The 17,637-nt window shown below is 46.1% G+C and overlaps 1 protein-coding gene across 4 annotated transcripts in view; it reads right to left on the bottom strand.

The window, feature by feature from the left end:
- Positions 1 to 17,637, bottom strand: part of CDKL1 (cyclin dependent kinase like 1) — a 47,949-nt gene that overhangs the window by 2,778 nt on the left and 27,534 nt on the right. For 3 of the 4 annotated variants that reach the window (XM_070420038.1, XM_070420031.1, XM_070420021.1), the window contains 6 exons: positions 13,330 to 13,402; positions 10,506 to 10,596; positions 9,784 to 9,984; positions 7,522 to 7,604; positions 4,604 to 4,660; positions 2,925 to 3,080 (listed from right to left, as the gene is read on the bottom strand). In XM_070420038.1, coding sequence (XP_070276139.1) covers positions 2,925 to 3,080; positions 4,604 to 4,660; positions 7,522 to 7,604; positions 9,784 to 9,984; positions 10,506 to 10,596; positions 13,330 to 13,402 — 661 coding nt within the window. The remainder of the gene's footprint in view (positions 1 to 2,924; positions 3,081 to 4,603; positions 4,661 to 7,521; positions 7,605 to 9,783; positions 9,985 to 10,505; positions 10,597 to 13,329; positions 13,403 to 17,637) is intronic. The other variant, XM_070420047.1, reaches the window with a different exon arrangement.

Here is a 17,637-nt window from a genome sequence, read left to right as displayed (position 1 = left end):
AAAAGACATAAGTAAAATTTTTAGCACAGAAATACTTTTTCTGCCCAGAATCCAGAACCTGAGGACAAAATATTTAATTTTGGTCTCTGCTTTTCCTTTTAGAGGTTTATTTCATATTAAAAAGAAAAACATGCACATTAAAGAAAATTTAGAGAATGTAAAAATGAAAAATCTACATGTTAACATTATTGGGGGAAAGCAGACATTCACAGGACCTTAGGAACCTTTTAAGCCAATGCCTTGTTTTATAGCAAAGAAAACTGATGTCAGGGCACTTGGGCGATTTGCCTGCTTACTCCTTGGTTAAAAAGAACTCCCTTCATGTGAAAATGTCATGTGAAAGTAAGGAGAACACACATATATTATTTGTACCTATCTACACTAATAAAAGACAAAGATGCTAATTGACCATACCTTTGCTATGCCCCAAGCCATGCCCACCAGCCAATCAGAGCAACTATATGCAAATTAACCCAACCAAGATGGCGGCCAACAGCCACGGAGTTGGAGCAAGCAGGAGGCCTGGTTGCCTGGGTGATGGACGAAGCCAAGCTTCCCATCTGCCCTGAGCTGGCTGTGGCCTCCGCTCATGGCAACAAAGTTTCAATTATAGAAGACAAATAAATCCCAGATAGCTGCTTCCAGCCAGTCTCCACTGGGAGCTTGGGTGGCTGGGGGCTGTGGCCAGCCTGCAAACAGCCATCAGCCCCTCACCCAGGCTGGATACATCCTCATGGGGTGAGGGTCCCTGCTGGGGGGCTTGGCAAGCCTGCAAACAGCCATCAGTCCCTCACCCAGACTGGCCAGGCACCCCAGCAGGACCCCCCCACCCTGAAGGGGGTGTGGCCAGCCTGAAAATGGCCCTCAGCCCCTCACCCAGGCTGGCCAAGCACTCCTAAATAATAAAAGGGTAATATGCAAATTGACCCTAACAGCAGAACAACTGGGAATGACTGGTCACTATGACACACACTGACCACCAGAGGGCAGATACTCAATGCAGGAGCTGCCCCCTGGTGGTCAGTGCGCTCCCACAGGGGAGCTCTGCTCAGCCACAAGCCAGGCTGATGGCTGCCAGTACAGCAGTGGTGGTGGGAGCCTCTCCTGCCTCCTCAGCAGCGCTAAGGATGTCCGACTGCAGCTAGGCCTACTCCCCGCTGGCAAGTGGACATCCCCCGAGGGCTCCCGGGCTGCCAGCGGGATGTCTGACTGCCAGCTTAGGCCCAATCCCCTGGGGAGTGGGCCTAAGCCAGCAGGTGGTCATCTCCCCAGGGGTCCTAGACTGTGAGCAGGCACAGGCCGGGCTGAGGGACCCCCCTGAGTGCACAAATTTTTGTGCACTGGGCCTCTAGTATATATATATAAAAGGCTAAACAACTGGCCAACTGGCTGGTAGGTATGACGCGCACTGACCACCAGGGGTCAGACGCTCAACGCAGGAGCTGCTGAGCTGAGGTGACTTGGCAGTGGTGGTTCCTGGGTGACATGCCCTGGAACCAGAGAGGAGGGAGCCCGATTCCGGGGTGCGATTCCGGGGTGTGACACCTGAGAACTGCCCTCTGGCAATCTGGGACTCCTGGGGGGATGTCAGAGAGCGGGTGTCGGCCGATCTCCACAGGCCAGGCTGAGGGACCCCACCTGCCGGAAGGACCCTGTTCACTCCACAGACGCCCTTCGAGCCGCAGTGTCGCCCCAGGTGCGGCCGGCCAGGGAAAGACTGCGGGAGGTTGGCTCCAGGGCATGTCCGGCCCGTGTCTCACCCAGTCCTGCCCTGCCAGCCACCTTCTAATTAATTTCCTTTCAATGTGCAGGAATCCCTTCACTGGGGCACTAGTTGTACTATATAGCCATAGGTATCTGGAAAGCAGGTACTTTTTATTTTTCAATCAAACAGCTGAATTGTTCAGTACTTACAAGTAATACAAATTAGTGGTATTCCGATATTCTTTCAAGTAAAAATATTTCCATCAAGACCCTTTATTATTGAACACAAAGAAACAGCAAGATAAGGGGAGAAAGTCTATTTCCAGTCTGTTTTGCTATTTGGATCACATATGATAGAGAATAAAATAAAATAAAAGCATTCTTAATTTTGAAACTCTGGTCTATCTTAGGGCCCTGGAGTTCATTTGGTACCTGTTCCTAATGGCCTGAACAACCTCTTCCCTCCTCCAAACCTCACACACACCATCAGATATCATTCAGCCTGCTGTGCAGTGGAGGCTGCAAAGGGAAAGTTTAAGGCAGTTCCGGAAGTGACTAGGGCAGCCAGCTCATCTTAGTTGTGGTTCCGACTATAGTCCATTCTAAATTTTTACAGCTTTTGGCTTATGACAAGGCAATGGAAGGCCATTCTGCCACTTTACGCCAATCGCGACTCTCCAGGGGCTCCCAGTGTGCCGTTTGGATGCTATTTGGTTACATGCAGTTCTGCTGCTATCACTGAGGCACTCATCACTGCATTTACCCTAGCCAACTCTGACGATTAAAGGATCAGGATGGAAAACACTTCCTTTTTGGGGATGTCAATTAATATTCAAGGTAAACAAGATGACCCAGAGCTAGCTGGGATAAATCTGACTTCATTTTCCAAAGCTGGACTGACACCCGGGTACCCGGCTGAGACCTGTGCTCATGCATGCCAAACACCCTGGCCCTGTGTGGCAGCCGGGAACTGCAGGGCAAGGACACCTTTAGGCTTCAAGGAGAAGGAGCCTTAGGAGGCAGCTGTCTCTTGGGGCCCTGGTTGGGAAATCATGTGACCAGTGTCCTGGGGCTGGAACGAGGTGCTAGACCGAGGTGCTGGAGCTGCAAGCCACAATTGCCACTCAAATATAGATTCAGACTCTTTCACCAGGTGGCAGGTATGAGGTCATTGAAGCTGTAACCTGGGATGCTTTCGTAAAGCAGTGCCCCATTTTTACCCCAGGCAGGTGCTTTGGGTTTTGTCTCAGGGTCTTCCTTGTTGGTTTGTCATGATATTTTGCCAAATCCCTTATTTCTCTGATGCTGTCAAAATATGGGTGCTGCAACAGCTGTTCACACGTCAGTCTCTCAGCAGGATCCATGTGAAGACAGCCCTGAAAGAAGAGAACATTCCATCTTACTTTAAAAATATAATACTAACTTATTAATGTAATTTCTTTCTCCTTTGTAAGATTAAACTTACAGTTTAATCAGTTGGAAACAAGAGGGGGCGGGAGGAAGTAAAGGGGGAAAAAAACATCCAATCATGATTTTAGTTCCTTCCATGATCATTCCTAAATGAGAAACCACGTAATAGTTTCTAGAAATAGTAACAAAAATCATTTCTCCACCTTGTTCTCTTCCTGAGAACAGTTGGTGCTCTGCCCCGAGGGAGTAGAATACACTTAGTCTGTTTAGTCCCTTGCATGGACTTTGTAAAAACTAGATGTGGTGCCCTAGCCAGTTTGGCTTAGTGGACAGAGTGTCGGCCTGCAAACAAGGGTCCCGGGTTCGATTTTGGTCAAGGGCACATGCCCAGTTGTGGGTTCGATCCCCAGTGGGGGGCCTGCAGGAGGCAGCCAATCAATGATTCTCTCTCATCATTGATGTTTCTCTCTCTCCCTCTCCTTTCCTCTCTGAAATCAACAAAAGAAAAAAACAAAACAACTAGATGTGTATTTTTTTTAATTCAAAAAATAATACCTACACGTGGTAAAAATAAAATGCCTACAAGATTCAGCAAAGTCTCTCCACCACTCTAGTTCTTCCATTCCCCCTTCTAAAATCAGATTTTTTGTGTATGTTCCTTCTGAAATAGTCTATGCATTACAAGCACACGTGTCTGCATGGAAGCAGAGGCATAATATACATCCCTTTATATTACAACATTCTTAACTATTTGCTTTGCCAATAAATAGGCCATAGGGCTCATAATTGAATAGATTAAATCTCATGACCCCATACCCAATGAACTGTCTCACATTTTAAATTATGTTATAAATGCATCTGTAAATGCATTAAATACTTTTTGAAATGGATGAAATATATTGACAGTAACTTGCAAATATTTTAATTGGCACCTCATTTACATAAGACATTTCTAAAAATGTGTATGTATATAAAGTTTTGTATATAAAGCTTTAAAATCAAAATCTACTTCAAGTATACTAGGGAGTTGGCTCTTTAAAAGGATCCTATGGCTAAACATTTTTCGAAGAAAAGGATCCTTTTTAAAAACAAGCACCACTCCTTTGAAATTTCTATTTTGTGTAAATTTAGAAGTCAAATACAATGTTGGGTTTATGTAAAGTGGTGTGTGCCTCGGTTGGGCATCTTCCCATGTACTGAAAGGTTTCTGGTTCAATTCCCAGTCAGGGCACAAGTCTGGATTTCGGGTTCCATCCCAGGAGGGGGCATGCAGGAGGCAGCTGATGAATATCTCCCTCTCCCTCTCCTAAAAAGCAATTTAAAAAAACTTTAAAGTGAAAAACACTTACAGATGTTATTACCGTAATAGAATGGGACCCATTTTAAAAACTGAAAATATTTATACTTTTGAAAGGAGAAGAATTCTGTGGATTCCCCAGGGAGAACAGAGGCTGTGTGCTTCCTGGTTGGCTGGAAACCATGATTTTACCTTCAAGAGCCCCAGGGCAGGATAAGAGATGTTTGGAAATTTTAATTCAAGTGGTTCCTGTTTAAAAAAAAAAAAAAAGAAGAGGGAGGTTTTATTTGCAGCATGTATTCAAATAGGAGGTTACCTCAGATTGCATTTCTTCTGAGTGAGAGAATCATCTTCCTGGCACCTTCCTTGCCTCCTCCACCCTCTGCCCACCAGACCTGTCACCTGCAACAACCTCCCTGCCTGTTTCACAAGCTCCACCTCTCCCCACCTCCAAATTGCTTTTCCAGTTTTCTTCCTAACCACTCCTCTTACTTCCTGGAAAACTGATGCAGGTAGCAAATTATGAGAAGACAACACTAGTGAAAGAAAAAAAAAATTGTCAAGCAATTGTTATTTCTTTTTTTCCTGCCTCAGATTATATAACTTGCCTTGCCTCAGATAATTTTTGGCACCAACATTGGCTTTTATATAAAGGGGCCCAATTATCTGCATTTATTGACATTCACAAAAACGAAGCTTCCAAATAGATTTTTTGTTACCCAGGTGAACAGATGCCTCTTGGTTTTCTGAAATAAACTGCTGTGTCCTACCACAAGAGCCTGCTGTCTCCCTGATCATCCTGTTGTTTAAACTGTCTCCCAAGCAGATATTCATCAAACTCTCTTTGGCCATGTAAGACCAGTCACATGCCGGAGTCAATGACAAATAGCAAACAGGATAAAGTGGGAGGAATGCCCAGTGTCAGACAGACAGACAGGCCAGTTAAAGAGATAGGCCACTGACAAAGAGGCTAATCAGAGACGGGTGCTGAGAAAATAAGAGCCAGTCATCTGAGTAAAACAGATGGCCAGCTGTGCTGAGTGCATAAAGGCGGCAGTGTGGCCAGGCTCCTCGGATGACACACTCCCTGGTGCTGCAAGCACAGTGTTCTTTTGGACAGGGAACCAGCCAGCAACAGCCAGTTCCCGAGTGTGCACTTATTAATCATGGATAAGAGACAAGAGCCTCAGATTTGAAATTCCCTACAATATATGGAGAAAAAAAAAATCCTAAAGCTCCCATCCCCCCAGCTTAAATCAACAATTTTCAACCGTGTGCTGAAAGAATTTTTAAAACATGCAATACCTGACCTTTTTTCTCTTAGGTTATCAAATTAAAAAATGACAACAGCCAACACAATAGCTGTCCGGTGTGAATGAATCAAAATTACACCTATTTTTTTTGGTCAGATCGGCAAAAATATATTTTTTTATTGTGCACAGAATTTTAGCAATTGGTTCATATGTGCCAAGTTTGAAAACCGCTGGCTTAAATATTTCCCTTGCTATTTCTGTGTGTGGAATCTGAGCACGGCCGGGGATGGACCTGACAGTGCAGACATTGAGCCCTGCTGTCTCAGCAACAGTGCCTGCGAGGCCGCCGGCTGTTGGCTGTGATACGATGGGCCCATCCTGCCTGCTTGGCCAGTTTTCCCGGCCCCAGAAGCAGCAGGCCTCCCCCAGCAGCATTACCGCCAGCAGAGGGACTCAGACACAGATGTTGAACCAGCACGTCCTCTCCGCTGCTTCTTCCTGTATTTCTGTCAACAGGAAATCCCCGGCAGGACAACCTCTGGGAAACCACGGGAAGCCTTTTACATTTATAAAACCGGGGTTGTTTCTGAGGCTTCACCGGTAGACAGGGAACAGGAAACCGCTAAGGGACATTTAGTGTGGAACTGGGAATGTCCAGGTCACCCGGGAGCCAGCTGGGTCACCTCCCACATGGCAGGTGACATTCCTGCCTCTGTCCCAGCGTGCTCCCAGCACGACCCACTTTTCCTCTTGCTGGCGGCTGCGGGAGTGGGAAAAGGAAGCCCTCGCTGTGAGACAGGCCAAGGGGAACAAAGCGCAAGTGGAACCTGATGAAACTTCCAGGTGGAAACTGAGCAACCCGAGGGTTAGTTTCCATTTGAAAGTACTTTCTGTGACAGTAGAAACTCGGGATTTCACAAACCTCCCTTGCGCTCTGAAATGTTTTTGATGATCATACAGGCTCATTAGAAGACATAAAAAAAAATTTAAAACCATAAAGGAAGAAAAAGGTTACCCCACCTCAGAGAGATATATGCTGTTAATATTTTTGTGTATATCCTTGCAGTCATTTATTTGACAAATGTAAAAAGCTTTGCATGATTTTCCAAAGGTTGTCAGATTTTTTATACTTGTATATAAATACATGTATTGTGTATTAAATACTTATTAAAATGATGTCAAATTATGTATACTGATTCATAACCATTTTTTTCCATTTAGCAATACGTTGTGAACTTTTTTTTAAGTGAATACATAAAATGTATTTTTATTGGCTATGTGGTATTTCTATTGTAAGGCTATGTACCATAAGTTATTTAATCCCTTTAGTGATAGGACACTAAAGGAAATTATTTCTATTAAAGAATGCTATGTCTTTATGTCTTTGTCTAATGATTTCATTGGAATAAATTCTTGAAAGTGGACTAAGAGTATGCACATTTTTAATTTTTCAGTTTTTTTTAGAATGAGTGCGTTCCCTACACTGGCCAAAGAGGACAGGCACCGGAGTGAGGCTGGCCATGCAAGTTCAGTAGAGCAGGGCTTTAGGACAATGCTGGATTTTCCTGGATGAGTCATTGTCTAAACGTTGATTGGCTCTGAGCTACCTACCTTCAACTGCTGAAAATGACAAAAGACAGGTGAGGTGAGGGCAGGCACTCTGCATTTCTGTCCATCGTGCTCTCTCACCTCTGTCATCAGCAGCTTACTCTAAATTAGCACTGATGGCCAGGGTCTTGCTAGCCAATTTGCCCCAATTTCTTTTTTACTCTTAGACGGACCTTGCAGGGCAGACTGGGCCATGGGGCTGACATTCAGCTCTGACATGCAGAATGCTTTCCAAAATGGGTCACTCACCATATCTTCAGGGTCTGGAATTTTCACCCCACCGAAGTACTGATGGGTGCTAAATACTTGCTGGTGCCTAGGGATGAGATCTCCTTTGGACAAGAAGAAAGAGGAAGGTAAAACGAGATGGGTTAGCAAGCACTGATTTGTGGTTTCCCTCCCGGTACTGTGTCTGTCTGTGCTTACACCTCTGAAGTCTGCAGTCTGCTCTCCCAATCAGAGGGAGGGAGAGGCTTTGAGGCAACCTCAACAACCTGTACTGAGACCTGCAGTGCGGCAAGCGCTGTGTTAGGCACAGAGGAAGCACGCACAGGAATAGAAGGCTACAAGGTTCTTGCTCCTCAAACCAAACAACTCAGAAGCACACACACACACACACACACACACACATCAAATAGCAACCTCCCCTTTGAATAGCAAAAGTGCAATAACTACAAATCAAAATCATGTTAACTGAATCCTGATGGGTTAAGACAAAAGTGTACTGGCCTATCAGAACAGTGCCTGACACATAGCAAGCTCTCAGTAATTATCTGAGGAAGAAAAGGGGAGAAGGAAGGGAGGGGAATCATGGAGGATCTAGCCGGAAGGAAGACATTTATAAACTGGAACCACCTTTTCTTGTTTCACCAAGTAGCCATCACCTGAAAATCCCATTTTCTCTGCTCTGTAGAAGTATTTACGATACGAAGCAATGAAACAAAAGGAGCATTTCTGTATTCTGGGGATTATGTAAGGCTCACTCTACCCACATTTCAGCCAAATCAGATAAAATTATCCTCAGGAAAATTCTAGGGATAGAATTTGAAGAGGAATTTCGCTCAGAGAACACAAGGGGATCCTCAGAGAAGGGCGCCCCTGAGGCGCACTCAGATCTACTTCCTAGACCAGAGTGAACATAACCCTCCCAACCAGGCCCCCAGAAACGCTGCTATTGGGCTGGGCTGAAGTTCCTACCACAGGGTATCAAGTTGTCTAATTTTACCAATTTGGTTTGGAACTTTACCTTCACTCAAACCCCAAAGCTGCTGTCCCACCCCATTTTGGACACAAGCAGCCAAAATACACTCTCTAATGCCTTGCCCAGACCTCAGTGGTCTTCGTCATGAGAGCAGTGCCTGGACCTTAACAACCTTCTTCCATCAGAGCTGGGGGGGGGGGGGAGGCATGGAGAAGGTGTCCTAAAATCACCAGGAGAAACACAGCAAGGAAGGCTGAGTGTCCCTGGAAGGCTCCCAGTCTCTTTTGTGTCATCAAAAGAAGCCATCAGCAAATATGTACTGCCTACTATGTAGACCAGGGGTGGGCAAACTTTTTGACTCGAGGGCCACAATGGGTTCTGAAACTGGACCGGAGGGCCGGAACAAAAGCATGGATGGAGTGTTTGTGTGAACTAATATAAATTCAAAGGGAACATCATTACATAAAAGGGTACGGTCTTTTTTTTTTTTTAGTTTTATTCATTTCAAACGGGCCGGATCCGGCCCGCGGGCCGTAGTTTGCCCACAGCTGATGTAGACAGTAAACGCTGGTGGACAGATAGACATGAAAGATACGATCTCACCCTCAGGCAGCTTACAGCATATTGGGGAGTAAAAGGCATGGTGACAGCAGGTGCTACAAGCGTTCAGAAGAGGGCAAGTGGGTTCTCAGGGGAGTAGCAGCTAAACTCCTGACTTCGGAAGAGGACAATCACTGCTCATAGGTCTTTTCATGTCTCTCTCCTTCTCTCCCTTCTCCTCCCCTCGCCCCCTCCACCCCACGAGTAGAAAGAAAGGAAGGGGTGGGAAAGCAAGACAAGCAAAGTGACATTAGATGAACGACTCTCTTCCTGACACCTAGAAGGTTGAGAATCTTTCTCTGAATAATCCAAACAAGCCTGGCAGGCTGGAGTCAGGACAACCAACGAATGAATGACCACATTGTCATAAATGAAACGAGATACATCGGCATCCTGTAAACTGCTCGGCCCTTATAGAAATGTACGCTGTTACTGTTGCTGTGATCATCATTCAGAGTTTCACTTGATCCAAACTATGCCAAAGAGACAATCGTGTCTTTTTGGACCATAGAACACACTCAACATTGTGGGTTCTTTTTATTAAAACAAACGTGGACGCCTTTCACGGAGTCATTTAAAGGAGGCGTTGAGAGTGTCCCTCCTTCGTAACGACAAAGGGCGTCAGGTGAGACTAGGACGTGGCTCTGCCCTGCACTGATGTGGGTAAAACTACCCAGTTGCCCAAAAGGTAGAACAGAGACACCACTTACCCAAGGTTTTCCTGATCAGATAGAGCTGATCCACATCGGATTTTCCTGGCCACAGAGGCACCCCTGACAGCAGCTCAGCAAAGACACAGCCAATTGCCCAAACATCTACTGGGGGGCCGTACTGCATGTCCCCCACCAACAGCTCGGGGGAGCGGTACCACCTGGTAGCCACGTAGTCTGTGTAGTAGTCACTTGGTCCAGCTGGCCAGTGATGGGACATGGGAAACAGAGAGAACAGTGCAAACGTGGAATCAAAACCAGGAGGGGGAAGACCTCAGACACCCAGCTGTGCCCCATCATGTGGCTTTTCTAAATCACTGGGTCCGCAATACGACTTGCACATTAAAATCACTCGGAATATAGAACTTTCAAAATTACTGATGCTGGGGCCCCACCCCAGTCCAATTAAACCACGATTCCTGGGCGGGGAAATCAGTATAGTTTTTATAGTTGTAATTCCCCATGTGATTCTAACTTGCAGCCAAAGTTGAAAACCACTCTTCTAAAATAGTACTTCTGAAAAGTACGATATAGCAAGCTATAGCATACATGTTTAAACTACTGTATGTGTCTACCTATTTTCAGCAATTACATAATTGTAATTTATAGTAAGCTAGTATATACTTAGTATATATAAGAACTAGCTTTCGATAGCATTTAGATCATTTATTGTATAAAGAATCTTTCTATCATTTATACTTAAGAGAAACGTCAATACTCACTCAAAAGTCGAGCAAATCCAAAGTCACACAGCTTAATCACTGAATGTCTTGTGATGAGGATATTTTCTGGCTTCACATCTCTATGTATGCACTAGTCACAAAAATCGAACCAAAACAGATTATTAAAGAGCAACTATACTATGTGGGATCAATAAAACACATGAATAATGAGGAAAAATAATTGAGAAATCCTTTGAACTTCTCACTGGCCTTTTGGATAATAGGATGAAAAATACCAAAATTGGCAAAACGTAAGCATGAAGTAAATCTAGTACCACACCTATCATAGCCTGAATCACCCTAAATTCCTGAAGGTCCCAAAGGGACCAACCAGGGCACCCAGGTAACTTTACATTGTAGTTAAACACTTTTTTAGTGTAAGTATGTCTTACGTAGTGTTTGGCATGTACTAGTGTGTAGTCTGGCAACCCTCCGTGAAAGGGAAACGTGGAAAAGCTTGGACAGGGCTTTGCTGGAGCCACAGGTTGGTGCATAAGTGGGATTCATAGTTCAGTTGTTTAACAGAACAGAACACAGTCCACCTGGTAAACAGGACGAGCGCTGGGCCTGCAGAGATAAGCTGGGAAGAGAAGGGCGGAACCACTAGCCTCCTGCGAGGCCTCCCTTCCAGCTCTGACATGTGTCCTGACAAGATAAACAGGAGTGGGCCGCAGTCACCCTCTGCAGAGAGTCACTAGATGTCAGCTCCGTCCCACACACAAGCGTTCTCGGAGCTGCATCCACCCCACAGTTTAGACCAGCCGTGGGCAAACTACGGTCCGCGGGCGGATCCGCCCGTTTGAAATGAATAAAAGTAAAAAAAAAAAAAGACCGTATCCTTTTATGTAATGATGTTTACTTTGCATTTATATTAGTTCACACAAACACTCCATCCATGCTTTTGTTCCGGCCCTCCGGTCCAGTTTAAGAACCCATTGTGGCCCTCGAGTCAAAAAGTTTGCCCACCCCTGGTTTAGACTCAGATCACCTGTGGTTTCCAAACCACAGCTGACATGGTTTCACAGGGAGATGTTCGAAGAATGCTTAAGAATCTTCACATGATTTTCTGATTAAATACTTTTCTTGGCAAAGAACAAATCAACAACTTGGTTAACAATTACATAAAACAATTGGGTGAAAATGCTTTTCAAGGTTCCCAATAAATAATCCTGCCCTCGTCCAAGCTTGTTCCTCTCCGGAGAGGAATGTTGGCTCCTTCTGCAAGAGAGACCCCCTTCGGCTGCGGCTGAAACCCTGCGGCATTCTTGCCTTTCTAGCATTTGGAAAGAGGACAGAGGCTCTTCTTGGGCCTGGCCTCATACTCTCTCCAAACGACCTTCAGGGTGAGAGAGCAGTGTCAATGTTCCCCCAAAGGGTACTCATGACTCTGGAAAACATTTGGGGAGACAATTTCTGAATTATTTTATTACAATCTTATCTGGTTCTCAGCAATTAATGGCCCTGAGATCCCTCCACTCTTCACCACTGGCTCACATGTTACTATAAATGGGCACACCCGTGGATATCATGGTGACAGATGGTCAGCAGGACTTGTAAGCAAGAATGTGCTCCTAGTCTGTTCTGGGAATTCTTTACAAGTTTCTACACCCTCCCCCCACCAGCGCATGTGGCCAAACAGAGTGGTCAGCGGCTCTCCAGGGAACCGTGGTATGCATTGGTCCTTAGTGTCTCTGATTTTCCCCACCAGGGCCTTTATGCAGTCTCTCTTGCTCCCCATCCTGAAACCTACTCTCGGAAAAGCGCTAAGCCTCACTCTCAGTAAACAGCAATATAAAGCGTCCATGCTGCCCTAGTTGGTTTGGCTCAATGGACAGAATGTCAACCTGGGGACTGAAGGGTCCCAGGTTCAATTCCAGTCAAGGGCACATGCCTAGGTTGTGGGCTTGATCCCCAGTAGTGGGCGTTCAGGAGGCAGCCTGTCCATGATTTTCTCTCATCATTTATGTTTCTATCTCTTTCTCCCTCTCCCTTCCTCTCTGAAATCCATAAAAATATATTAAAAAAATAAATAAAGTGCCCACGCTCCCTTCTATACATGCGTTTTGACAAGGACTATAGCTTCAGCGAGGTGGAGACTCGGTAGGGAAAAGCGCTCACTACTGTCCTATTTTCTCCATCTGGGAAAGCAGCGTCAGGGAAAGTCATGTAGATCAGGCCCACCAGCTAAACTGGCCCCAGCAGCCAGTAGGTCGACATGCTGCAGTCAGGCTGCCCTTGTGGCCAAATGGAGCTCTAACGCTGGAATTGGCTTCGTGTGCAGGGAGTGGGCAGTGCTGTACTGGAGGGGCAGCAGGCTCCCAGCATCTGTGAAGTCAGAGCCTGGGTCACTGCCTCTGCCAGGCCCTGCTGTGGCCAGGAGTGGCACAGGCTTCCACGGGGCTGGCTCGTCCCAGACCTGGCACTTATATCTCAGCAAAGCAGGCACTAGCATGGGGGCATTGTGCGTGGGACCCCGCCTCCTGCAACTGCATGGGCAGCAGTCACGAGGGGTTCCTCTCCCTAATTTCAGAGCCTTCAGAGGATAGCAGACCCATACAGACTCCAAGTGGATGGGATGCTACCTTAAACCTGAGTAGCTTCTGATGAGTAGAAACCATAAAAATGCATCTTTCATGTGACCCAAACAAGAAGGAATCGCTAGGTTGGCACGTTTAGCCTCCACATAGCCTAACCAGGCTTAAGGAGATTTGGATGAAAAATTATATCCACAAAAGCATGACATAAACTTTGAATGAAGGCTCTGCCTCAGCTTAAAGGCAGCCTTCTGATTTTTTGTTTTTTTAAGGGCGATCATGAGACTTACGTTGTGTTTATGGCAAAAATTCACAGCTTGCAATGTCTGCCAAGTTATGCTCTTCACGAGATGCTCTGGTACCCTAGTGAAAATAAAGAAGCAGCACAAACACATTCTTTAGTGTAGCCATGGAATTCAGCTCAGAAAAGAAAAAGAAAAAAGTAAACTAAGATAGGCTTAAATAGTGCAAACTCCTAGGCCGCACGGAAAGTCATCTAACTCATTGACCCGTCTTTCCACAGGCCCAACATAAAGAACATGTGGCCAGCACACTGCTGAGCTCTGGGGACAGCAGGCGAACAACAATACCATCTCTCATCTGCTGCCACAGGGAGGGACCATGAAGATCCACAGGACTTCAAGTCTTTATGACCACCGACCTCAAACATCTGTGACACTGCTGGAACCTGCCTGGTAACTTGAGCTCCATTTCTATAGGAAGCTTTTTGTTGCTGGAAAGCTAGTTAATTTACAGCATAAAATATGTTGTGCATTTTTGCAAGTGGCCCCAAGCTAGTGGCCTTGCAGCGGAGCTCATCTTCTCTGTGTGCACACGTGGCTTCTCCAGGCTCCCGAGGCAGGATGCTTTTTAAGGTAATGGAGACTTTGGTGAGGACAGGGAAGAGGTTTGCATTGCACGCCATGTAACAAAAGTTAGTGATGATCCATAACTCACCTGGGCCCCTGATTCTTTCCCACACTGCTCCTCCCTGGGACCTGGCTGCATCCCCCCCTCCCCTTATCTTTCGGCCTGACCTCTTTCACAGCACCTAAACTTGATGCCACTGCTTCCAGCACTTCTCTGACTTTAAGCTTATATAACAGGGCAACCAGTAGCTCCAGCAGGTCCCTTGGGCCAGTTAGAAAAAAGCACTTCCCGAGGGAGGATTTTTTTTTTTTAATTAGGCAATGAGTGAAATGGACTACAGAAAGTATACATTTATATTCAGAGACCCCCACCCACCAGCTGAGCCTAGTGTTCTTATGAATCAAACATTAAACAACATTGCTGTGGTCCTCCACCAGAACTAAAATGTAAGCCAGCTGTGGGGGTGGGGGGACGGGCAGAGATAAACCAAAGAACTTACATTCTAATATGCATAGCCCATGGACACGGACAATAAGGTGGTGAAGAACTGGGGCGGGGGGGTGGGAGGGGGAGGTTGGAGGGAGGTGGGTTAAGGGAGGGAAATGGGAGACATCTGTAACATTGTCAACAATAATTTAAAAAAAGAAGAAGAAAAGTAAGCCAGGGAGGAAACTCCCGAGTAGCTATGTTAAGGTGACCAAACAAAGTCACTTCCAGCCTCTGAGAGGGGCTGCCAGGTCACTGTTGTCACAGACCAGATGTTGAGGAAATCCTTTCAAGCAGAGAAGAGGATGCTTCGACGGTGGGACACGTGCAGGAGGCCACTTCCAGGAAGACCGGCCGGGACATTTCTGCACCTGAACTATGCCCCTGGGCTTCGAGCAGCTTCTCTCCCAATTCTCTTCCTTATCCTAGTGGCATAGCCACACGGATGCTAGAAAAAGTCACCCGTCTAAAGAAGGGAGCCTGGAGGACCAGCCAGTTAACCCCAAAGAGTCCCGAGAAGGCTCAGGAAGTAACAGCTAGATCTCTGTGGAGGGAAGGGGTGTGGACAAACCTGCTTGGGAAACAATTAAACCCCTAGCCCCTTCCCCTGTCCTACTCCAATAGGAAATGCTCCTCCCCCAGTAGTAGAAGGCTGCGGTTTGTTTTCTGGGGAGCATAAAATCGAGGATGTTTGGTCCGCAGTGACGGTGGATTAAAGCAGGGGATTAAATGACTGCAGACATACGAAGTACAGAATGTGGAGACTCCCCAGCCCTCTTCCTGCACTAGGTCCTGAGAAGGCTGGCAGCCAGACTTTACTCTTGAGGTAAAATATTGGAAGACTTTTTTGGTGGGAGCTCAGGAGGGAGGATCTGAAGATTGGCGTTCCCCTAGCAAAGGGCCCAACCAGATAACCCCACAGTGACGTCCCAAGCTTCTGAGAATTCCCTACTCTAAACCATAGACATACAAGATTCTATTTGCCCAAGAGAGTCTCAAATAAGAAGGTCAGAGACCAAAAAAAACAGAAAAAGGGCCACTCGAAAGAAAGAGAAACGATGGGGCGTGAAGGGAACATTAAAACACAACATGGATGTCCTCAGAGAAGATGGCAACAGGAAAGCTGCTGCATCCGTGAAACAAGAACAGGACATCGTAAACCCCACGGGGACCAGAGAGCCAGACCTCCAAGTAATAGAAGGTCCAGGAAAAGAGAAAACAAAGGCTAGGAAATCAAGAACAAAACAATTTAAAAAAAATTTTTTCCCCTCTGACAGAAAGAATCCACCAAGTGCCTCAGTAATGGACACAAAAAGCAAGGCCCATGATTTTCAAAATCCAGAATGCAGTGAGTAAAGAAAGGACGCTACAAGCTTCAGGAAATAAAAAAGAAACAGAACTCACAAAGAAGCAGAAAATAGAACGACAACAGACTCCTTAACAGCACTAGGAGAGAGAAGGCACTTAAAAATGCCTCCAAAATTGAACATCATGGTAAGCCATTCAGAAAAAGACAAGTACCATATGATTTCACTCATATGTGGAATTTAATGTGCAAACTGAACTGCCAAGCAAAACAGAGACAGAATCATTGCTAGAGAGCAGGCAGACAGCTTGAGATTGGGTTGGGGGTGGATTGGGGGCAGGGTGGTGGTGAGGGGGATGGGAGGGAGGGAGGGAGGGGGTGGCAGGATTGAGTAAAAAAAAAAGAGAGAACTCATGGACATGGACAATAGTGATTTTGGGGGTGGAGGGATATGGGTGGAGGTAGAAGACTGCATAGAGGGAATAAATGGTGATAGAAAAAAAATTAAATTAAAAAATGCCTCCAAATTTTTGAAGAAATATTATTTTTCACCAAAAACAAACAAAATAGAAATCAAGCGTGAAGAGAAAATACTTTTTAAACATTCAAGGATAAGGTCTCAGTCTCTCTCTTTTTTAAAATTCATTTTATTGTTGAGAGTATGACCGATGTCCCCCATTTTCTCCCCTCTGCCCCCCTCCACCCATCACCCCTGCCAGGCCCTCATCTGTCTGTTGTCTGAGCCCATGGACTATGCATATATACTTATAAGTTCTTTGGTTAATCTCTCTTTTAACCTGTCGGGAAGCCCCCTGGAGGACACACTCCATCAAAAAGGCGTAAACTATCAAAGAAGATGACAGGAAACAGAGAAAGCTGAGACCTGGCCCACGAGGGGGGGCACGGGAACTTCTGGGAGGAGGTGAAGGGAATGACGGAGGACAACTGCCTTAAAGCAACCATCCCGGTTGGAACAGCGTGACTCAAGAGCCAGGCATGCTGAGGGTTGTCATCGCCGTGCCCTCTGCCTTATACCATCTTAAGCAAATATGAAAATATTTCACAAACAAACTTAAAAGCTTTGAAGCGTCTGGGTGTCTGGCCAGACCTTCCAGGCTAAAGCAGACATTCTTAAAGCTGTAGCCTAGGCTGGCAGGGTGAAGGAATTCACTCCACTTCACAGTGTGTGTTTCCCAGCTGGTGGGAAACGGTGCTCGGTGCTCGTGGCTGGGGTCTGGGGCAGAGTGAGGCAGGGAAGGGGCCCAGTTCTCCCTCAATCTCTACTGTTTCTAACCGTCCCCCCCCCCCCCCCCCCCCCGGATTCCAGCTCAAAGACAAGCTGTCCCTTTAGAGTAGTGGTTCTCAACCTTCCTAATGCCGCGACCCTTTCATACAGTTCCTCATGTTGTGGTGACCCTCAACCATAAAATTATTTTCGTTGCTACCTCATAACTGTAATTTTGCTACTGTTATGAATCGTAATGTAAATACCTGATATGCAGGATGTATTTTCATTGTTACAAATTGAACATAATTAAAGTATAGTGATTAATCACAAAAACAATATGTAATTATATATGTGTTTTGCGATGGTCTTAGGCGACCCCTGTGAAGGGGTCGTTCGACCCCCAAAGGGGCCGCGACCCACAGGTTGAGAATTGCTGCTTTAGAGGAATCATGTGTAAGCTCAGCCTCAGCCTGTGCGGGAAGTGGCTTGAGATTTTTCCTCTGGCCCGGTTCTCCTCCCCCACGGGATTAGGCAGTGGGACTTTGAACAAACTATGTCCCCAATTCCTCTTCCTTGTAAACCTGGGCCCCTTGGACTCGCAGCGGGCTGGGCAGGTCTCGTGGGATTTGTTCTCCTGAGGATGTCAGCTCCCCAGACCTAGAAATGCGGGTCTAGGCAGGATAGGAAAAAAGTGAGCAAGCACACTCA

Source organism: Myotis yumanensis, unplaced genomic scaffold (assembly GCF_028538775.1).
Source record: "Myotis yumanensis isolate MYYU_CA2020_CCGP unplaced genomic scaffold, mMyoYum1.0.hap1 SCAF_1, whole genome shotgun sequence".
Taxonomy (NCBI): Eukaryota; Metazoa; Chordata; class Mammalia; order Chiroptera; family Vespertilionidae; genus Myotis; species Myotis yumanensis.
Note: the sequence above shows the minus strand (reverse complement) of the source record. Positions and strands in the feature narration are given on the sequence as shown.